Raw genomic sequence first — 15,196 nt, 5'->3', positions numbered from 1 at the left:
TCCAAGGCCACAGCCACTGGAAATGGCCATGCCTATTTTGACCTCTCTTCTTCCTGAAAATTCTCCCACCCCTTGCTGTCCTGGCTCCCAGTGTGCCGCCATCTGCTGCGTCTTCCTGTTGCCTGTGCATCCTTGTCATCAGCCTTAGATGCTCTGTGCTCCCCTCCTGGCCTCCATGCTGTTCCTCCGGGCCTCCGTGCTGCTCCTCCCTGAAGCCTTCCCCTGGGCATGCCCACGTTTCCACCACCACCTTCTAGAGGAGGCTCCAGAGCTGCCTCTGCTCTCCAGCCCTTCATGGACTTTGCCGTCTGCTCCGCCCTTGTCTGGTATTCCCCTGCCTGTTGGGAGGCCCTTATTGAGACCAGAGGCCAGGGCCTTTTCTTCTCAGCCCTTGTCTCCCTCCCCACATGCTCCCCACCGAGTCAGTCCCAGGCCAGTCACTGCTGACAGCCTCAGTGCTTCATTCCCTCCGCTCCATTTTCTCTATGATATTGAGAGGCCTTCGTTGTGTCTTGCCTAGACTATGGCGATGACCTCTTTTTTAAAATCCTTGGCTTTTTAATTGTATAACATATAGCAGGATCTAAATAAAACATAATCACTGCCCTTGGGAGACTCATGGTAATGGCAGTAGATCGACTTCTAAACAGAACACAGCTCAGGCAGTGCGTGAGATGCACCAGGGCGGCGTCTGTGCCCAGTGCCCTCCTGGCAGGTGAGAGCGCTCGGTGAGGGACAGTGCAGGTCTGGCCTGTGCTTCTGTTCCACATTCTCTCCTTCAGCACATACCCAGATTTTCATGGTCTGACTTATGTGGGTTTTGGAGGTTTGGGACATCTTATGCACCTTGATGGGCATGTTTCTAGAGTCAGAACTTTATCAAACTGTGTCAGGGGGAGATTTGCAACAAAAAACAAAACCCTACACAATATTCACACAGGGCCAGCTTCCTTGACCTTTGAGTGTCTCCCTGAGCTACACAAAGCCTCACTTCAAATACACCTGAGTTCTATCACAAAATCAGCTTTACCCAGGATACACCCAGCACTCGTAGTTTCTTCTCTTTATTTACATATACCGTATTCTCCAGTGTTAATCTGCCTAATCTTCAGTAACCAGGCCTAAAATAGCACCTCACAGTCAGGGCTAGATTTGGGGTTGGGTGGCCAGCCTGTGCCCTCCCATAACCTTTCCTGGCAGCCCCACACCGTGTGCCTCCACCTGTCACTAGGGAGTCAGCCCACAGCTCCATTCCTGATCCGTGGAGCGTCCATCAGCCACAGCCCGGCCACGTGTGCCCAGGCACACCGCCTCCCTGCCTGTAACTCATGCCAGGACAGGCCAGCCCAGCAGGCAGGAATGGAGACCTTACTTCAGAAATGGTCACCAGCAAACTCTGTGCCCAGAGGGGTTGTGGAGCTGCCGTGATAATGCCAGGCTGAGTCGCAAAGCCTGGGTGGTCTCTGCAGCTCTTCCATGGTTTGCCGCAGACACCTTATCTTACCGTGGCCCAGTTTCCTCCCCTCCGATGTGTGAACTGGTAATGTGGAATGCAGTCCAGTAGAATCCAAGTTCCAAGAGGGCAGGGCCTGCCTGTCCTGTTGCTTGTCACCACACCCCAGGTGCCCCCTTACCAGGCAAGTTGGGTCCCTCATACACTGTCACTGAGTGAATGACGGGGCGTGATCTGCTGGCCCTGCAGCCTGCACGTACTCGGGATGTCTTCTGTCCTCAACTATGTTCGTCTGTCTTTCAGGAGCCCAGCAGCCGGGGCCACCCTATTACACCGACCCAGGAGGACCAGGGATGAACCCTGTCGGGAATTCCATGGCAATGGCTTTCCAGGTCCCACCCAACTCACCCCAGGGAAGTGTGGCCTGCCCGCCCCCTCCTGCCTACTGCAACACGCCTCCGCCCCCGTACGAACAGGTAGTGAAGGCCAAGTAGCGGGGCGCCCTCGTGTGAGAGGAGAGACAGGAGAGGGCCTTTTCCTGGCCTTTCTGTCCCCATGGATGTTCACTTCCAGGAATGGTCTTGTGGGCTGCCAAGGGCAGTTCCTCTGATATCCGTACAGCAAGCACAGCTCTCTTTCAGGCTTTCCATGGAGGATAATCTGTCAACTCACACTGTGTCTCCTCTGTCGCTTCTGTTTCTGACGAAGTCTGTGCTCTCACATGGCAGTGTGGTGACAGTCCCCGAGGGCTGACGTCCTTACGGTGGTGTGACCAGATCTTCGGGAGAGAGACTGAGAGGAAGGAGGCAGTGCTGGAGGTGCAGGTGGTGTGTGGAGGGGCCAGGCCGGGCCTCCCAGGCAAGCAGCCTTCTGCCAGGTATTAACAGGAAGCCCCACGCTGGGTGGCTCAGCCAATGAAGCAGCAGCCGGCTGAGCTGAGCCCAGTGACCTGCTCCAGCCTGTCCTCCCATCAGCCGTCCTCTTCCAGAAGCTGTTGGAGAGACATTCAGGAGAGAGCAAGCCCCTTGTCACGTTTCTGTCTCTGTTCACTTCCTAAAGACAGGCTTCTCCTGCACTGCCAGGGAAGAGCAGCGTGTGCCGCTCTCACTGCAGTATGGCGCCTAGAATCAGGCCTGCATTGGAGGTCTGACGGTGATCTGAAGTTCACTAAGGAAAGTTATTTAAATTCACGGGAAATCACTTCCTGCCCCAAACTGAGACATTGCATTTTGTAAGCTCTGGGGTCTGACTTAGAGAAAGGACTGTTACCTGTTTTTTCAGTGTGTTTATGGAAGTGCATGTAGAGTGTCCTCTCTTTGAGATCAGACTGGGCTTCCCCTCGACGTCACTGCCTCTCCAGGGTGTTTTCAGGCCCAGGGGTCCCCTTCCCTCCGGCACCTCCAGTGGTGGGTTCTGAAGGGTGGTTTGAAAGCAGGGGGCACATCTGGCTGGGAAGTCACATGGCCCTTCCTGGGAGAGAGACTGGCTGAGGTGTCAGCAGGGCACAGCCAGTTGTGCTGGCTGTAGTGCATGATGGTTGTGTTGGGTCTGAGCAGTTGTATGCTGCACTCCAAGGAGGAGGAGCTTGCTGGGAAAAGTGAGGAGAAGTACTGACTCAACTGCACTGACCATGTCAAAATTAGAATAAAGAAGATGCGTAATTCACATTCCTGGATAGGAATCACAGCTCACCCCAGGATCTCATAGGTAGTCTCCTGAGTAGTTGATGGCTAGCGGGATCTAGCTCTGTCCCGCTGCATAGTTGTAGTGATGATGTGTGAGTCCTGACCTGTCCTGTGTGCTGACGAGCAATGCCGCGTAGCTGAGCTGCCTAGATTACTAGATGTGCTGTATCATGGGGAATGAGGTAGGGGTGCTTATTTTTTAATGAACTAATCAGAGCCTCTTGAGAAATCATTACTCATTGAATCGGAGCATCAAGACATCCACGGAAGTGGCTATGGAGTGATTCGTTGTCCATGCTTTTCACTCTGAGGACATAGAATCAGAGAACCTCCTGGGGAATTTCACGGGAAATACTTGGGAACAAAACAGACACCCCGGGAATGCATTTGAAAGCACAGATGCTGCCACCACTGTCTCTGGCCACCAGGACGGGACCTCCCATGCTGCAGGCCTTCATCTAAATGAGACAGCAAAGCACAAGCTCACTGTTTACAACCAAGACAACTGCGTGGGTCCAAACACTCCTCTTTCTCCAGCTCATTTGTTTTGCATTTTTAATGTCAGTTTCTTCCTTTATTTTTTGTAATGAAAAAGCACACTAAGCTGCCCCTGGAATCGGGTCCAGCTGAATAGGCACCCAAAGGTTCGTGACTCAATTTCGTTTATCTTTTTGATAGCAAATGATGTTAAGAGACTGAGTGATGGTTAGGGCGCAACAGTTTTATATTCCCATGTTTGTGTGAGACGGATTTTGTTTTCCCTTGAACCTGGTTAGAATTGTGCTACTGTGAACGCTGATCCTGCATATGGAAGTCCCACTTCAGTGACACTTCCTGGCTATTCTTGTTTCAATTGTGTGGGTGGTGGGTCGCGTCCACTTCCTGGAGTGAGACAGCTCCTGGCATGTGGAATTCCCGGCACGCCCGTGGTTCAGAGTAAACTTGAAGCAGATCTGTGCATGTTTTTCCTCTGCAACAATTGGCTTATTTCTCTTTTTTGTTCTCTTTTGATAGGATCCTGTTTCCTATGTGTGCAAAATAAAAGTGAATTTGGGCATGTGCTTTGATTGTTTTGTGGGGGAGTGGGAAAGAGGATGGAGATGAAGGTTCTAATGAGGAAGGGCATACAGCCGATCCTTGGTCCAGCAGGGTGGGGTGGGTGGAGGATGTGCCCAGTCTCTGAAGAACCAGAAACTTGACGGTACTTGAAAGGGTAAGATACAGGCTACAGAGACAGTTGTCCCTGATGGGTAGGAAGACAGAAGCATTGCTAAGATAATGTACAGTTGTTGATACTGTTAGTTTACCTGCAGCTGGGGATGTTTTTCATAGGTGGGAGGAGGCTTCATTTTAAAACACAGCTCTGCTTGGTCAGAAATAATACATCTCTCTCAGATGCTACTGAAGGGTGTAGCTGCTGCAGTTAAACTGCATTTTAGTAATTTATTTTCTATTTATTTTATTTTTAGAGATGGGGGTCTTACTATGTTGCCCAGGCTGGTCTCAAAATACCTCAAGCGATTCTCCCACCCCAGCCTCTCAAGCTGTATTTGCGATGTGTCACTAATTGAAATCATGTTTTCAAAGAAGAGTTTTCTACTTTGCTTCCTATTTTTGTTTGTTTGTAGAGACAGGGTCTTCACCCAGCCTGGAGCGCAGTGTTTCAGTCATAGCTCACTGCAGCCTCAAACCTCTAGGCGCAAGTGATCCTCCGTTTCCAGCAGCTGTGGGATCACAGGCGTGAGCCATGGTGCTTGGTTGATTTTTAACTTCTTAAAGCACTAGTCCTAGAGTATAGTCCCTCCCCTAAAAGTCTTCTGTAGAGCATTTGGGGACCAAAATCATGTCCATCCCTGGGAGACTGGCAGTGCACACCTGTGTTTAACAGTCTTAGAAGCATCTTAATGCTGTTAAATCCAGCGGTCCCCCAGATTAGTAGGCCATACAGTTCTTTGCCTTGCAGCGGGCAGGGCTGACAGTAAGCACGCCACTTCTGCCCACCCCATGTTTGGGGATGGCTGCCCTGAAAGGCAGAACAAAGAAAGGGCAGTAATGCTTTCAACTCTAATTCCGCACCGTTGCAGCTAGGCCTTTTATCAAAGTGCTCGTCTCAGGCAGGGTGCAACAAATCCACTGGCTGCTTGGCACAAGTTTGTTGGATTTTTAAAATATATTTTGCACCTGTTTTCACCTTTAAAAGGCAATTGCAAACGACCCATTTTTTATGATAAAACTGAGTACAGGTGCAGCCCCACTGATGGGGCTTTGAGGCTATATATGACAGTCGATGTAAAATACCAGCTTCTCAAACACCTCAGCTACAGGCCTCCTGGGCAAAGCCTGGGGAACCTCCTAGGAAGTTGAGATTTTCTAGCTCAAGAGGGCCCAGGAGAGGCCCAGTAGTCAAGCTGCATGAACCTGAAGGCTTCCTGACAATCGTCCAGGGGTTCCTCAAATGCTCAACTACAAAATAAAATGCTTTTTGACCACATCTAGGCATTTTGCCCTGAAAAGTTTAAAGCATACAGGAAAGCTAAAAAAAAAAGTATAGTGAATACTCATAAACCCACTACCTAGATTCTACAGCGATTGTTATTATAAAAAGTAGCATGCTTTAAAAGAAAAAACTAGTGTGTTTTTCTGACACTTTATATACTGGTTTTTTTTTTGTTGTTTTTTTGAGACAGAGTTTCACTCTTTTTACCCAGGCTGGAGTGCAATGGCGCGATCTCGACTCACCACAACCTCCGCCTCCTGGGTTCAGGCAATTCTCCTGCCTCAGCCTCCTGAGTAGCTGGGATTACAGGCACGCACCACCATGCCCAGCTAATTTTTTGTATTTTTAGTAGAGACAGGGTTTCACCATGTTGACCAGAATGGTCTCAATCTCTTGACCTCGTGATCCACCTGCCTGGGCCTCCCAAAGTGCTGGGATTACAGGCTTGAGCCACCACGCCCGGCCTATATACTGTATTTTAAAGCATTGATATTCACTTTGATCCTTGAATAAGGTAAAAATTAGTTTATCCTCAAATGCTGTAACCTGCCCCTCCCTTTTCATTGATCCTAAGTACAGTTCTAGTCAAATCCTTCAAACACTGAGGTCTGAGCTGCCCATTCTAGCAGGAAAACATTATCTTCCCTCCTGTCCCATCGGACCCTGGGGCTTCACTCCGTCCTCCAGGTCTGTGCCCTGTCTCCACATTGGTGGTATTGGCAGCCTCTCCTGTGGGGTCCCACGCATGCTCACCTGTAGCTGCCGCTGACCCTGTCCACCCGGGCACTTCCAGAGGGGTTCCATCCTGGGCTACCTGTTGGGCCCATCCTCCAGGCCAGCCCATGGTTGCAATCCAGTCACTCATCCAAACACACCTTCAGGTCCCTCCGAGGTGTGTTTGCCACCAGAACCCAAGACCATTGATCTATCTGATGAGTTTCCAGACCACTGCATCTCCCCTGGGAAGGGCCAGGCCTCAGCCTTTCCTTGGAAGCTCCTTGGTGCATCTGCAATTTGCCCACCTCCTCTAAGGGCAGCCAGCGCTGCCACTCTGGGCCACTCTGGGAGCTGTGGACTCCAGAGGCCCCATCACATTCTCTCCTCAGGGCCTTTTATTAAAAAATGTTTTAGTAACCCTTCAGCACTTAAGTACATATTCTGAAAAAGAAAATACGGTTTAGCTTGTTTTATAAACGGAATCCTGCCATCAGTTTTACCTAATAGAAGGGGTATATTATAGGAACAGGTTTGATGGATGCTAATCTCATCCAGGACCCTCATTGTGTGGACAGGAAGTAAGCCAGAAGAGGCTGAGCAGCTCACCTGACATCACAGCCACCTGTGGAGAAGAAGGCCCCACCTGGCCAGCTTCCTTCAGTAAAATGAAAGCAGAGATTGTTTACGAGGCAAAGGTCATGACTTGAGATGCAAACTGAATGCTCACTTTTATCTGTCCTTCCCAAATGTCACTGAACTTCAAAAAATCCATAACAGGCCGAAGAAGTGCAAGAACAAAAATGTTGAATCATTTTTGAAATAGGAGAAGGGAGGTGGGTTGACTGATGGGAAGCAGCTCTGAGGAGATCGAAGTTGATCTGTGCACAGAAGGTGGCTAGGGAGAGAGGAGCTGTTTCTCAGGCTCCACACTGAGGCCAGCAGGTGCAGAGAGAGAGGGACCATGGCAGGGATTGGGGGAGATCAACCAATGGCCATTGCAAGATGCTTTACATCAGGGATCCCCAACCCTCACTGCAGACAGGCACTGTTAGGAACTGGGTCACCCAGCAGGAGGTGAGCGGCAAGCAACATTATCACCTGAGCTCTGCCTCCTGTCCAGTCAGCAGTGGCATTGGATTCCCATAGGAGCACGAGCCCTATTGTGAACTGCACGTGAGGGGGGTCTAGGTTGCACCCTTTTTATGAGAATCTAATGCCTGATGATCTGAGGTGGAAGTTTCACTCTGAAATTACCCCACCACCTGCTGGTCTGTGGAAAAATTATCTTCTATAAAACCAGTCCCTGGTGCCAAAAAGGTTGGGGACCGAAGGCTCCTGGCACGGGTGAGGTGGGCTGTTGGCATCATTACCTAATTTTAAGTGTTTTGGACATTTTCTAATTTATCAGTTAAAATGTTCATAGTTGGGCCAGGCACAGTGGCTCACCCTTGTAATCCCAGCCCTTTGGGAGGCTGAGGCAGGAGGATCACTTGAGCCCAAGAGTTTGAGACCAGCCTAGGCAATATAGTGACAGCCCATCTCTTTTTTAAAAAAATTAAAAAAATAAAATGTTCATAGCCTAGGGGCTCCTTTGGCTTTCCCACAGCCCCTGGACCTTGATTCAAGGTCATTCACTGCAATCCCAATTCCACCTTGGAAAATTTCTCAGGCACCAAAGGAAAGAGACTCAGCTTCCAGTTTCCCCCTCAGTCCCTGAGCCTCTTCCCACATCGTGGCTCTGCGTCCTCTCCCAGAGGATCTGTGTGCTATTTAAAATGCCTGGTCATAAAGCAGAACTCTTCCATCCTCTTTGTCCCTCTGTAGGAGGGAAGAGGAACCCCTCTGTTTTGACTCTGCGTTTTCTCCTGACTTGCACTACACCAGCCTTGCTACCCAGTCGCCCAAGCATTTCCCAGCTAAAATGATCCTTAGTAGTTTCAATTCTTGTCACAATCGGTTCAGGCTGCTATAACAAAATACCATACATAGGCTGGGTGGTTTATAAACAAAAGAAATTCATTTCTTCAAGTTCTGGAGGCTGTTCTGGTGTCCAAGGTCAGGAATGCAGTAGGTTCGGTGTTTGGTGACCATCTGCTTCCTGGTTTGTAGATGGCTGTCTTCTTGCTGGACACTCACTTGGCAGAAGGGATGAGGGGGTCTTTCTGGGGTTAGTAATCCCATTCATGAGGGCTCCCTCTCCCTCATGACATCACAATTTCCCAAAGGACCCACCTTCAAATGCCATCACACTGGGGATTCAATTTAAACATAGGACACTTGGAGGAACACAGACATTCTGTCCATAGCGGTTCTCACTGCCTAACATTCTCTGAGTGCCAACCATGATAGCACAGAGTAGATGTGAGGGGTCATTGTGGACCTACCTGTCCATTGCTGCTGTCATGGAAAGACCACGGGCTCTGAAGATGGACAGTCTCGCTCAAGTCCTGAGTCTACTAATTCCCAGCTATGTGTCTTCCAGCACATGATATAATCGCCAGTTTCCTCAACTCAAGAATGGAGGTTATGCCACCTGTTATGTATACCAGGCTTGCACATAGTGGATAGTCAGCAAATGTTAAAAATCCTATTTTCTCTCTCATTCCATAATTCCTTGAGAAAGAGAAGTTGAAGCACAGTGGGAGAAGAAATGAGCTCCCACCCAAGCCTTTTCTCATCTCTGAGGAGTCTCTGTCTGTGGTGTGGTCAGAGGAGTGTGAAAGGAGGAATTTTCTGACACATTCTCCATGTGGTCTCCATCTTTCAGACCTTGAGCATGTAAAGGAAGCCAAGAGTTTTCACATGCACGGGCACACTCCACACATCACCTGCTGTTCTCTGTCTTGACAAGTTGATATGTGTTGCCCGGCAGATACTGAGCCAATCGGAGCTGGGAGAAACCTTTGGCAACCATCCCTTTTTCCCTCACTATGTACATGGGATGAGATCTGTGAGATCCCAGAACAAGCCACAAAGTGTAGTCAATATTTTCTACATCCAGAGAGAGGGGCTTCAAGATGGCTGACTAGAGGCACCTGGCACTTGTGCACAAAGAAGGATCAAAACGGAACAAGCACATATCAGATGGAGTGTCCAAGAGAACACTGGAATTCATCAGAGAAGTGACGGGGTCCTCTGAGGCTTGGAAGGGGAGGGAAGCAAAGCAGCTGGCCCAGCTGGGGTCAGCTCTGAGCCAAGAGAAACCCCCATTGCAGAGAGGTCAATGAGCTCTTCAGCCATCTACATTGCCACTGCTAACTCCTATAATCCCAGCCACAGAAGAGCCCCTCAGCTTTTGTGGGCCCTGAAACTGGTATAAGGAGCATCCTCAAGTCCACCAATGGCATTAGTCCAGAGAAGAACTTCACTCTGGGTCCCCTACCCACCCCTGGACCAAGTCCGCTGCAGCACGGCACTATTCTGAGTCCAGCCTCCACCAGACTGCATCCTTCCCTGGGACTCAACAGCCCCTGGATCTCCACATCCCTCTGACTTCCCCTGACTGACATCCATCCAGAAGGCTGAAGCATCACAATGCTGGCTGAACCCAACAGTGTAGCCAGATCCCCAGCACTCTAGCTCATACAGTGTTCTACACCCCCAGGGAATCAGTGGTACTGTGCACCAGGGAGGCAGTTACCAGAACAAAGGGAACTGGAATTCTTGCTCCCCAAGGTCTGAGAGCTGCCTGTCTTGGGCCTTTGCAACTGGAAGCAACCCCATCCCCCAACCTCAAGCAGCAGGGCCACTGTGCACCTTGTACCTGCACATACCTTCAAGGGACCTGGGGACTGGTTTGCCCAGGCACCATTCTGGAAACTGAAAATGGGTCTGCTGCACCTGTCACCACCGCTGGCACCCAAGCATCCCATAAAGGGGACCTGGGGATCAACCTGCCCTGCCCACCACAGCTGGCAAGTGCATGCACCGTCAGGTAGCCTGAGGATAGGGCCACCTGCCCATCACCTCTGTCCACAAGAATGCATGTTGTTCGAGTGGCCATGGGATCAGCTCATCACATCTGCCACTCCCGGTGCCTGCATGCACCATCATGGGTTCTGGTGACAGGTCTGCCACCACTGCTGGTACTCAAACATACTCTCTGAGGGCCTGGGGATCAATCTGTTTCACCCACCATAGTCTGTGCCTGTCTGTACCCATCAGGGAGCTGAGGCTAGGTCTGTACTGCCCATTGTTATCCCTGAGAGTTGCCATGCTCATTGTCTGAGGCCTGGCAATCAACCTGTTCCACCTGCTGCCGTAGCATCTGCACATGCCTCTGCCAGTCTGCGAAGAGGACTGCCCAGTCTGCCAGAGTCTGCACATGTTGTCTAGGCATCTGGGGATTAACCAGCCTTGCCGGCTGTAGTCTGCATCTATGTGCACTATTGTGGGGCCTAAGGACAGGCCTGCCCTGCCTGACACGGCCCCTATCAGTGACCACATGCATTGTCCAGGATCCTGGGGAATCAATCCACCCTGCCCACTGAGGAAGTCATGCACACTGCTGGGTAGGGGAAGATCAGCAGGTTTGACCCACAGTTGCTACCACTGGGGCCCAAAGACTGGCCCGCCTGGCATCCCTGTCCCCAGCAAAGCCTTGCCACAGCCTCCACAAACAACCACAGCCCAATACACTGAGGAACTCACAGATACCACTGACACTGATTATAGCTGAAGATTATATGGAAACTAAACTACTGCAGCTGCCCAAAATAAAAGTCAAAGCATCCTACCCAACCAATACTATAGATACATCTATCAAAAAAAAAAAAAAGTCTTTTTCTATGAAAGCCAGTCCATAAAATGGAAAGAAGAGAAAGTTATACCAGATGCACAAGTATGAGTGTAAGGATACAAGAAACATGGAAAAGCAGGAAACAGGATGCCTCTGAAGGAATGCAGTAATTCTCTAGGAACAGATTTGAATGAAGAAGAAATATATGAAATGCCCAAAAAAGAATTTTAAATAATGTTATTAAAGAGGTTCATTGAGATACAAGAGGACATAGAACAAAAGCTGCAGAATACCCATTCTTCTCATCAGCACATGGAACATTCTTCAGAATAGGCCGTATGTTTGGCCACAAAATAAATCTCAACAAATTTTAAAATTAGGATCCTATCAAGTACCTTTTCAGACTACAATGGAATAAAGCTAGAAATAAATAACAATACCAACAAGGAAATTAGAAAAACAATTTATGATCTGATTAAGAAATTCAACAGAGATAGATATAATTAAAAAGAACACAGAAATCCTGGGACTGAAGGATTCAGTGAATAAAGTTAAAAATATAATGCAGAGTTTCAACAACAGATTACACCGAGCAGAAGAAAGAATATCTGAATTTGAAGACAGGTCTTTTGAAATAACCCAGTCCAACCTCCCACTCCCCACAAAAAAAAAGAAAAGAAAAGAAGAACAAAGAACAAAAGAGAACGAAAGCCTATGTGACACCATAAATTAAATTTGAATATTGGGTGTTTCAGAAGAAAAAGAGATGGACAAAGGCATAGAGAACATATTTAATGAAATAATAGCTGAAAACTTCCTATGTCTTGGAAGAGATCTAGACATCCAGATACAGGAAGCTTAAAGATACCCAATTAGACTGAATCCAAAAATGTCTTCCACAAAGTATATTATAGCTTGAGGAATATTATAGCTTATAACTGTCAAAAGCCAGACAAAAATGAAATCACTGTTAGAGCAGATACAAATGAGAAAATGAAAGGAATCAAATGTTACCACTACAGAAAACCACCAAACCACATTAATAACCAATAAGGAAGAAATGAACAAAGGATACACAAAACAAGTAGAAAACAATTAACAATGTCAAGAATAAGTCCTCACCTATCACCAATAACCTTTAATGGGAACTGATCAAGTTTCTCACTTAAAAGATATAGACTAGCTGAATGCATTTTCTTTATTTCCATAGGTTATTGGGGAAAAGGTGATGTTTGGTTATACAGTCAAGTTCTTTAGTAGTGACTTGCGAGATTTTGGTGCACCCATCACCTGAGCAGAATACACTGCACCCTATTTGTAGTCTTTTATCCCTCACCTGCTTCCCACCCTTTCCCTCTGAGTCCCCAAAGTCCATTGTGTCATTCTTATGCCTTTGCATCCTCATAGCTTAGTTCCCACTAATGAGTGAGAACATATGATGTTTGGTTTTCCATTCCTGAGTTACTTCACTTGGAATAATAGTCTTAATCTCATTCACTGTGAATGCCATTAACTTATTCCTTTTTATGACTGAGTAGTGTATTCCATCATATATATATTTGTGTGTGTGTGTGTTTGTGTGTATACACATATATCACAGTTTCTTTATCCACTCGTTGATTGATGGGCGTTTGGGTTGGTTCCACTGAATGCAATTTTTAAAATGACCCAGCCATGTGCTGCCAACAAGAAACTCACTTCACCTGGAAAGATACAGACTGAATGTGAAGGATAGAAGAAGATATTCCACACAAATGGAAACCAAAAGTGGGCAGGAATAACTATACTTATATATCTGATAAAACAGACTTTAAATCAAAAACTAAAAAGATAAAAAGGTTATTATATATGATAAGTGGATCAATTCAGCAAGGGAATATATTAGATCGGTGCAAAAGTAATTGTAGTTTTTTACATTAAAAGCAAGAACTGCGATTACTTTTGCACCAACTTATAACAATGCCTGATATATATGTACCCCATGCTGGAGCACCTAGATATATAAGGCAAATATTACTTCTAAAGGGTTTCCCTTTGTGAGGACTTCAACAATCCACTCTCAACATTTAATGGATCACTTAGAAGATTCAACAAAGAAACATTGGATTTTAACTGAGTTTTAGTAAGAACAGAAAATAAATAAATCAATTGGACTTTAGATAAAATTTAACTTAACATTTAGAAAACATTTAATTTTCTCCAAAAGCTACAGAATACACATTCTTCTCGTCAGCACATGGACAATTCTCCAGGATAGGCCATATGTTAGGCCAAAAAATAAATCTCAACAAATTTTAAAATTAAGATCATATCAAGCATCTTTTCAGACTACAATGGAATAAAACTAGAAATAAGTAAGAGGAGCTTCAGAAACTGTACAAATTCATGGAAATTAAACAATATGCTCTTGAATGACCACTGGGTCAGTGAAGAAATTGAGAGGTAATTTACAAAATGTGTTTAAACAAATGAAAATGGGAATGCAACATACCCAAACGTATGGGATACAGAAAAGCCGTCCTAAAAGGGAAATCTATAGCACTAAATGCCTACATCACAAGAGGAGAAATATTTTAAATAAACAACCTAGTGATACACCTCAAGCAACTAGAAAAGCTACGACAAAACCCAAAATTAGAAGGAAAAGTATAGTAAATATCAGAACAAAACAAAATACAGTCTAAAAAACAATACAAAGGATCAATGAGACAAAAAAGTGGATTTTTTTTTAAAAAAAAAAGATACACAAAATTGATAATCTCCTAGCTAGACTAACCATGAAGAAAGGAAGAAGGCTCAAAATCAGAAATAAAAAGAAGACATTATAACTGATACTACAGAAACACAAAAGATCATCAGAGATTACTGTGAACAACCATATGCCAACAAATTGGAAAACCTAGAGGAAATGGGTAAAATCTGGGACACATACAACCTACCAAGATTGATCCTGGAAGAAATAGAAAACCTGAACAGATCAATAACATAATGAGATTGAATCAGTAATAAGTCTCCCAACAAAGGAAAGCCCAGTAGTGGATGACTTTATTGCTGAACCCTACCAAACTTATAGAGAAAAACTAACATCAATTCTTCACAAACTGTTTCAAAAACAATTGAAAAGGAAGAATTTTTCCTAACTCATTCTATAAGGCCAGCATCACCCTGACACCAAAATCAGAGAAGGACACAACAAAAAAGCCACAGGCCAGTATCCCTGATGAACATAGGCACAAAAATCAACAAAATGCTAGCAAGCTTAATTCAACAATGCACCAAAATGGTAATATACTGATGATCAATTGTGAGTTACTGAAAGATGCAAGGATGGCTCAACATATGCAAATCATTAATGTGATAGGTCACATCAATAGACTGAAAGACAAAAACTATGATTATCTCAATAGATACAGAAAATTATTTCATAAATTTGATACCCCTTCATGATAAAAAAAAAACTCAACAAATTAGACATGGAAGGAACATACCTTAATATAATAAAGGACATATATGACAGACTCGCAGCTGACAGCATACTGAATGGGGGAACGCTGAAAGACCTTCTTCTAAGAACTGGTACCGGCACCAGAACAGGATGCCCACTTTCACCACTCTTATTCAACATAGAACTGGAAGTTTTAGCCAGAGCAGTCAGGCAAGAGAAATAGATAAAAGGCATCCAAATTGAAAGACAGTAAGTCAAATTATCTCTTTCTGTAGATGGCTTGATCTTATATACAGAACAATTTAAAGATTCTACCAAGAAAAACCCTTAGAACTGATCAATTCAGTAAAATTTCAGAATATAATATTATTAGTATTTTTATATACCAATGATGAAAGAGCTGAAAAAGAAATCAAGAAGACAATCCCATTTACAATAACTAAAAAATAAAATACCTAGGATCTAACCAAAAAGGTTAAGATGTCCATAAGGGAAACTGTAAAACACTAATGAAAGAAATAAACAAATGGAAAGACACTCCATGTGCATGAATCAGAAGAATTAATGTCATTAAAATGACCATAATACCCAAAGCAAACTATTGATTCAAGGCAATTTCTATCAAAATACTATTGTCATTTGTCAGAGAAATAGAAAAAAA

At 45.7% G+C, this 15,196-nt stretch overlaps 1 protein-coding gene and 1 pseudogene across 5 annotated transcripts in view; one reads left to right on the top strand and one right to left on the bottom strand.

The window, feature by feature from the left end:
• The window catches only part of VOPP1 (VOPP1 WW domain binding protein), a 94,448-nt gene extending 90,253 nt beyond the window's left edge, over window positions 1-4,195 (top strand). For all 4 annotated transcript variants that reach the window (XM_017975209.5, XM_035253459.3, XM_078342467.1 and 1 more), the window contains one exon: window positions 1,757-4,195. In XM_017975209.5, coding sequence (XP_017830698.3) covers window positions 1,757-1,947 — 191 coding nt within the window. In that variant the 3' untranslated portion in view covers window positions 1,948-4,195. The remainder of the gene's footprint in view (window positions 1-1,756) is intronic.
• The window catches only part of LOC100412501 (aconitate hydratase, mitochondrial pseudogene), a 32,125-nt pseudogene continuing 18,808 nt past the window's right edge, over window positions 1,880-15,196 (bottom strand). Inside the window, exon 1 of the transcript XR_013523884.1 lies at window positions 1,880-15,196. This exon is cut by the window's right edge and continues 18,808 nt beyond it. The product of XR_013523884.1 is annotated as an aconitate hydratase, mitochondrial pseudogene (transcript).

Source organism: Callithrix jacchus, chromosome 11, assembly GCF_049354715.1.
Source record: "Callithrix jacchus isolate 240 chromosome 11, calJac240_pri, whole genome shotgun sequence".
NCBI lineage: Eukaryota > Metazoa > Chordata > Mammalia > Primates > Cebidae > Callithrix > Callithrix jacchus.
This window is presented reverse-complemented; position numbering and strand designations above follow the sequence as displayed.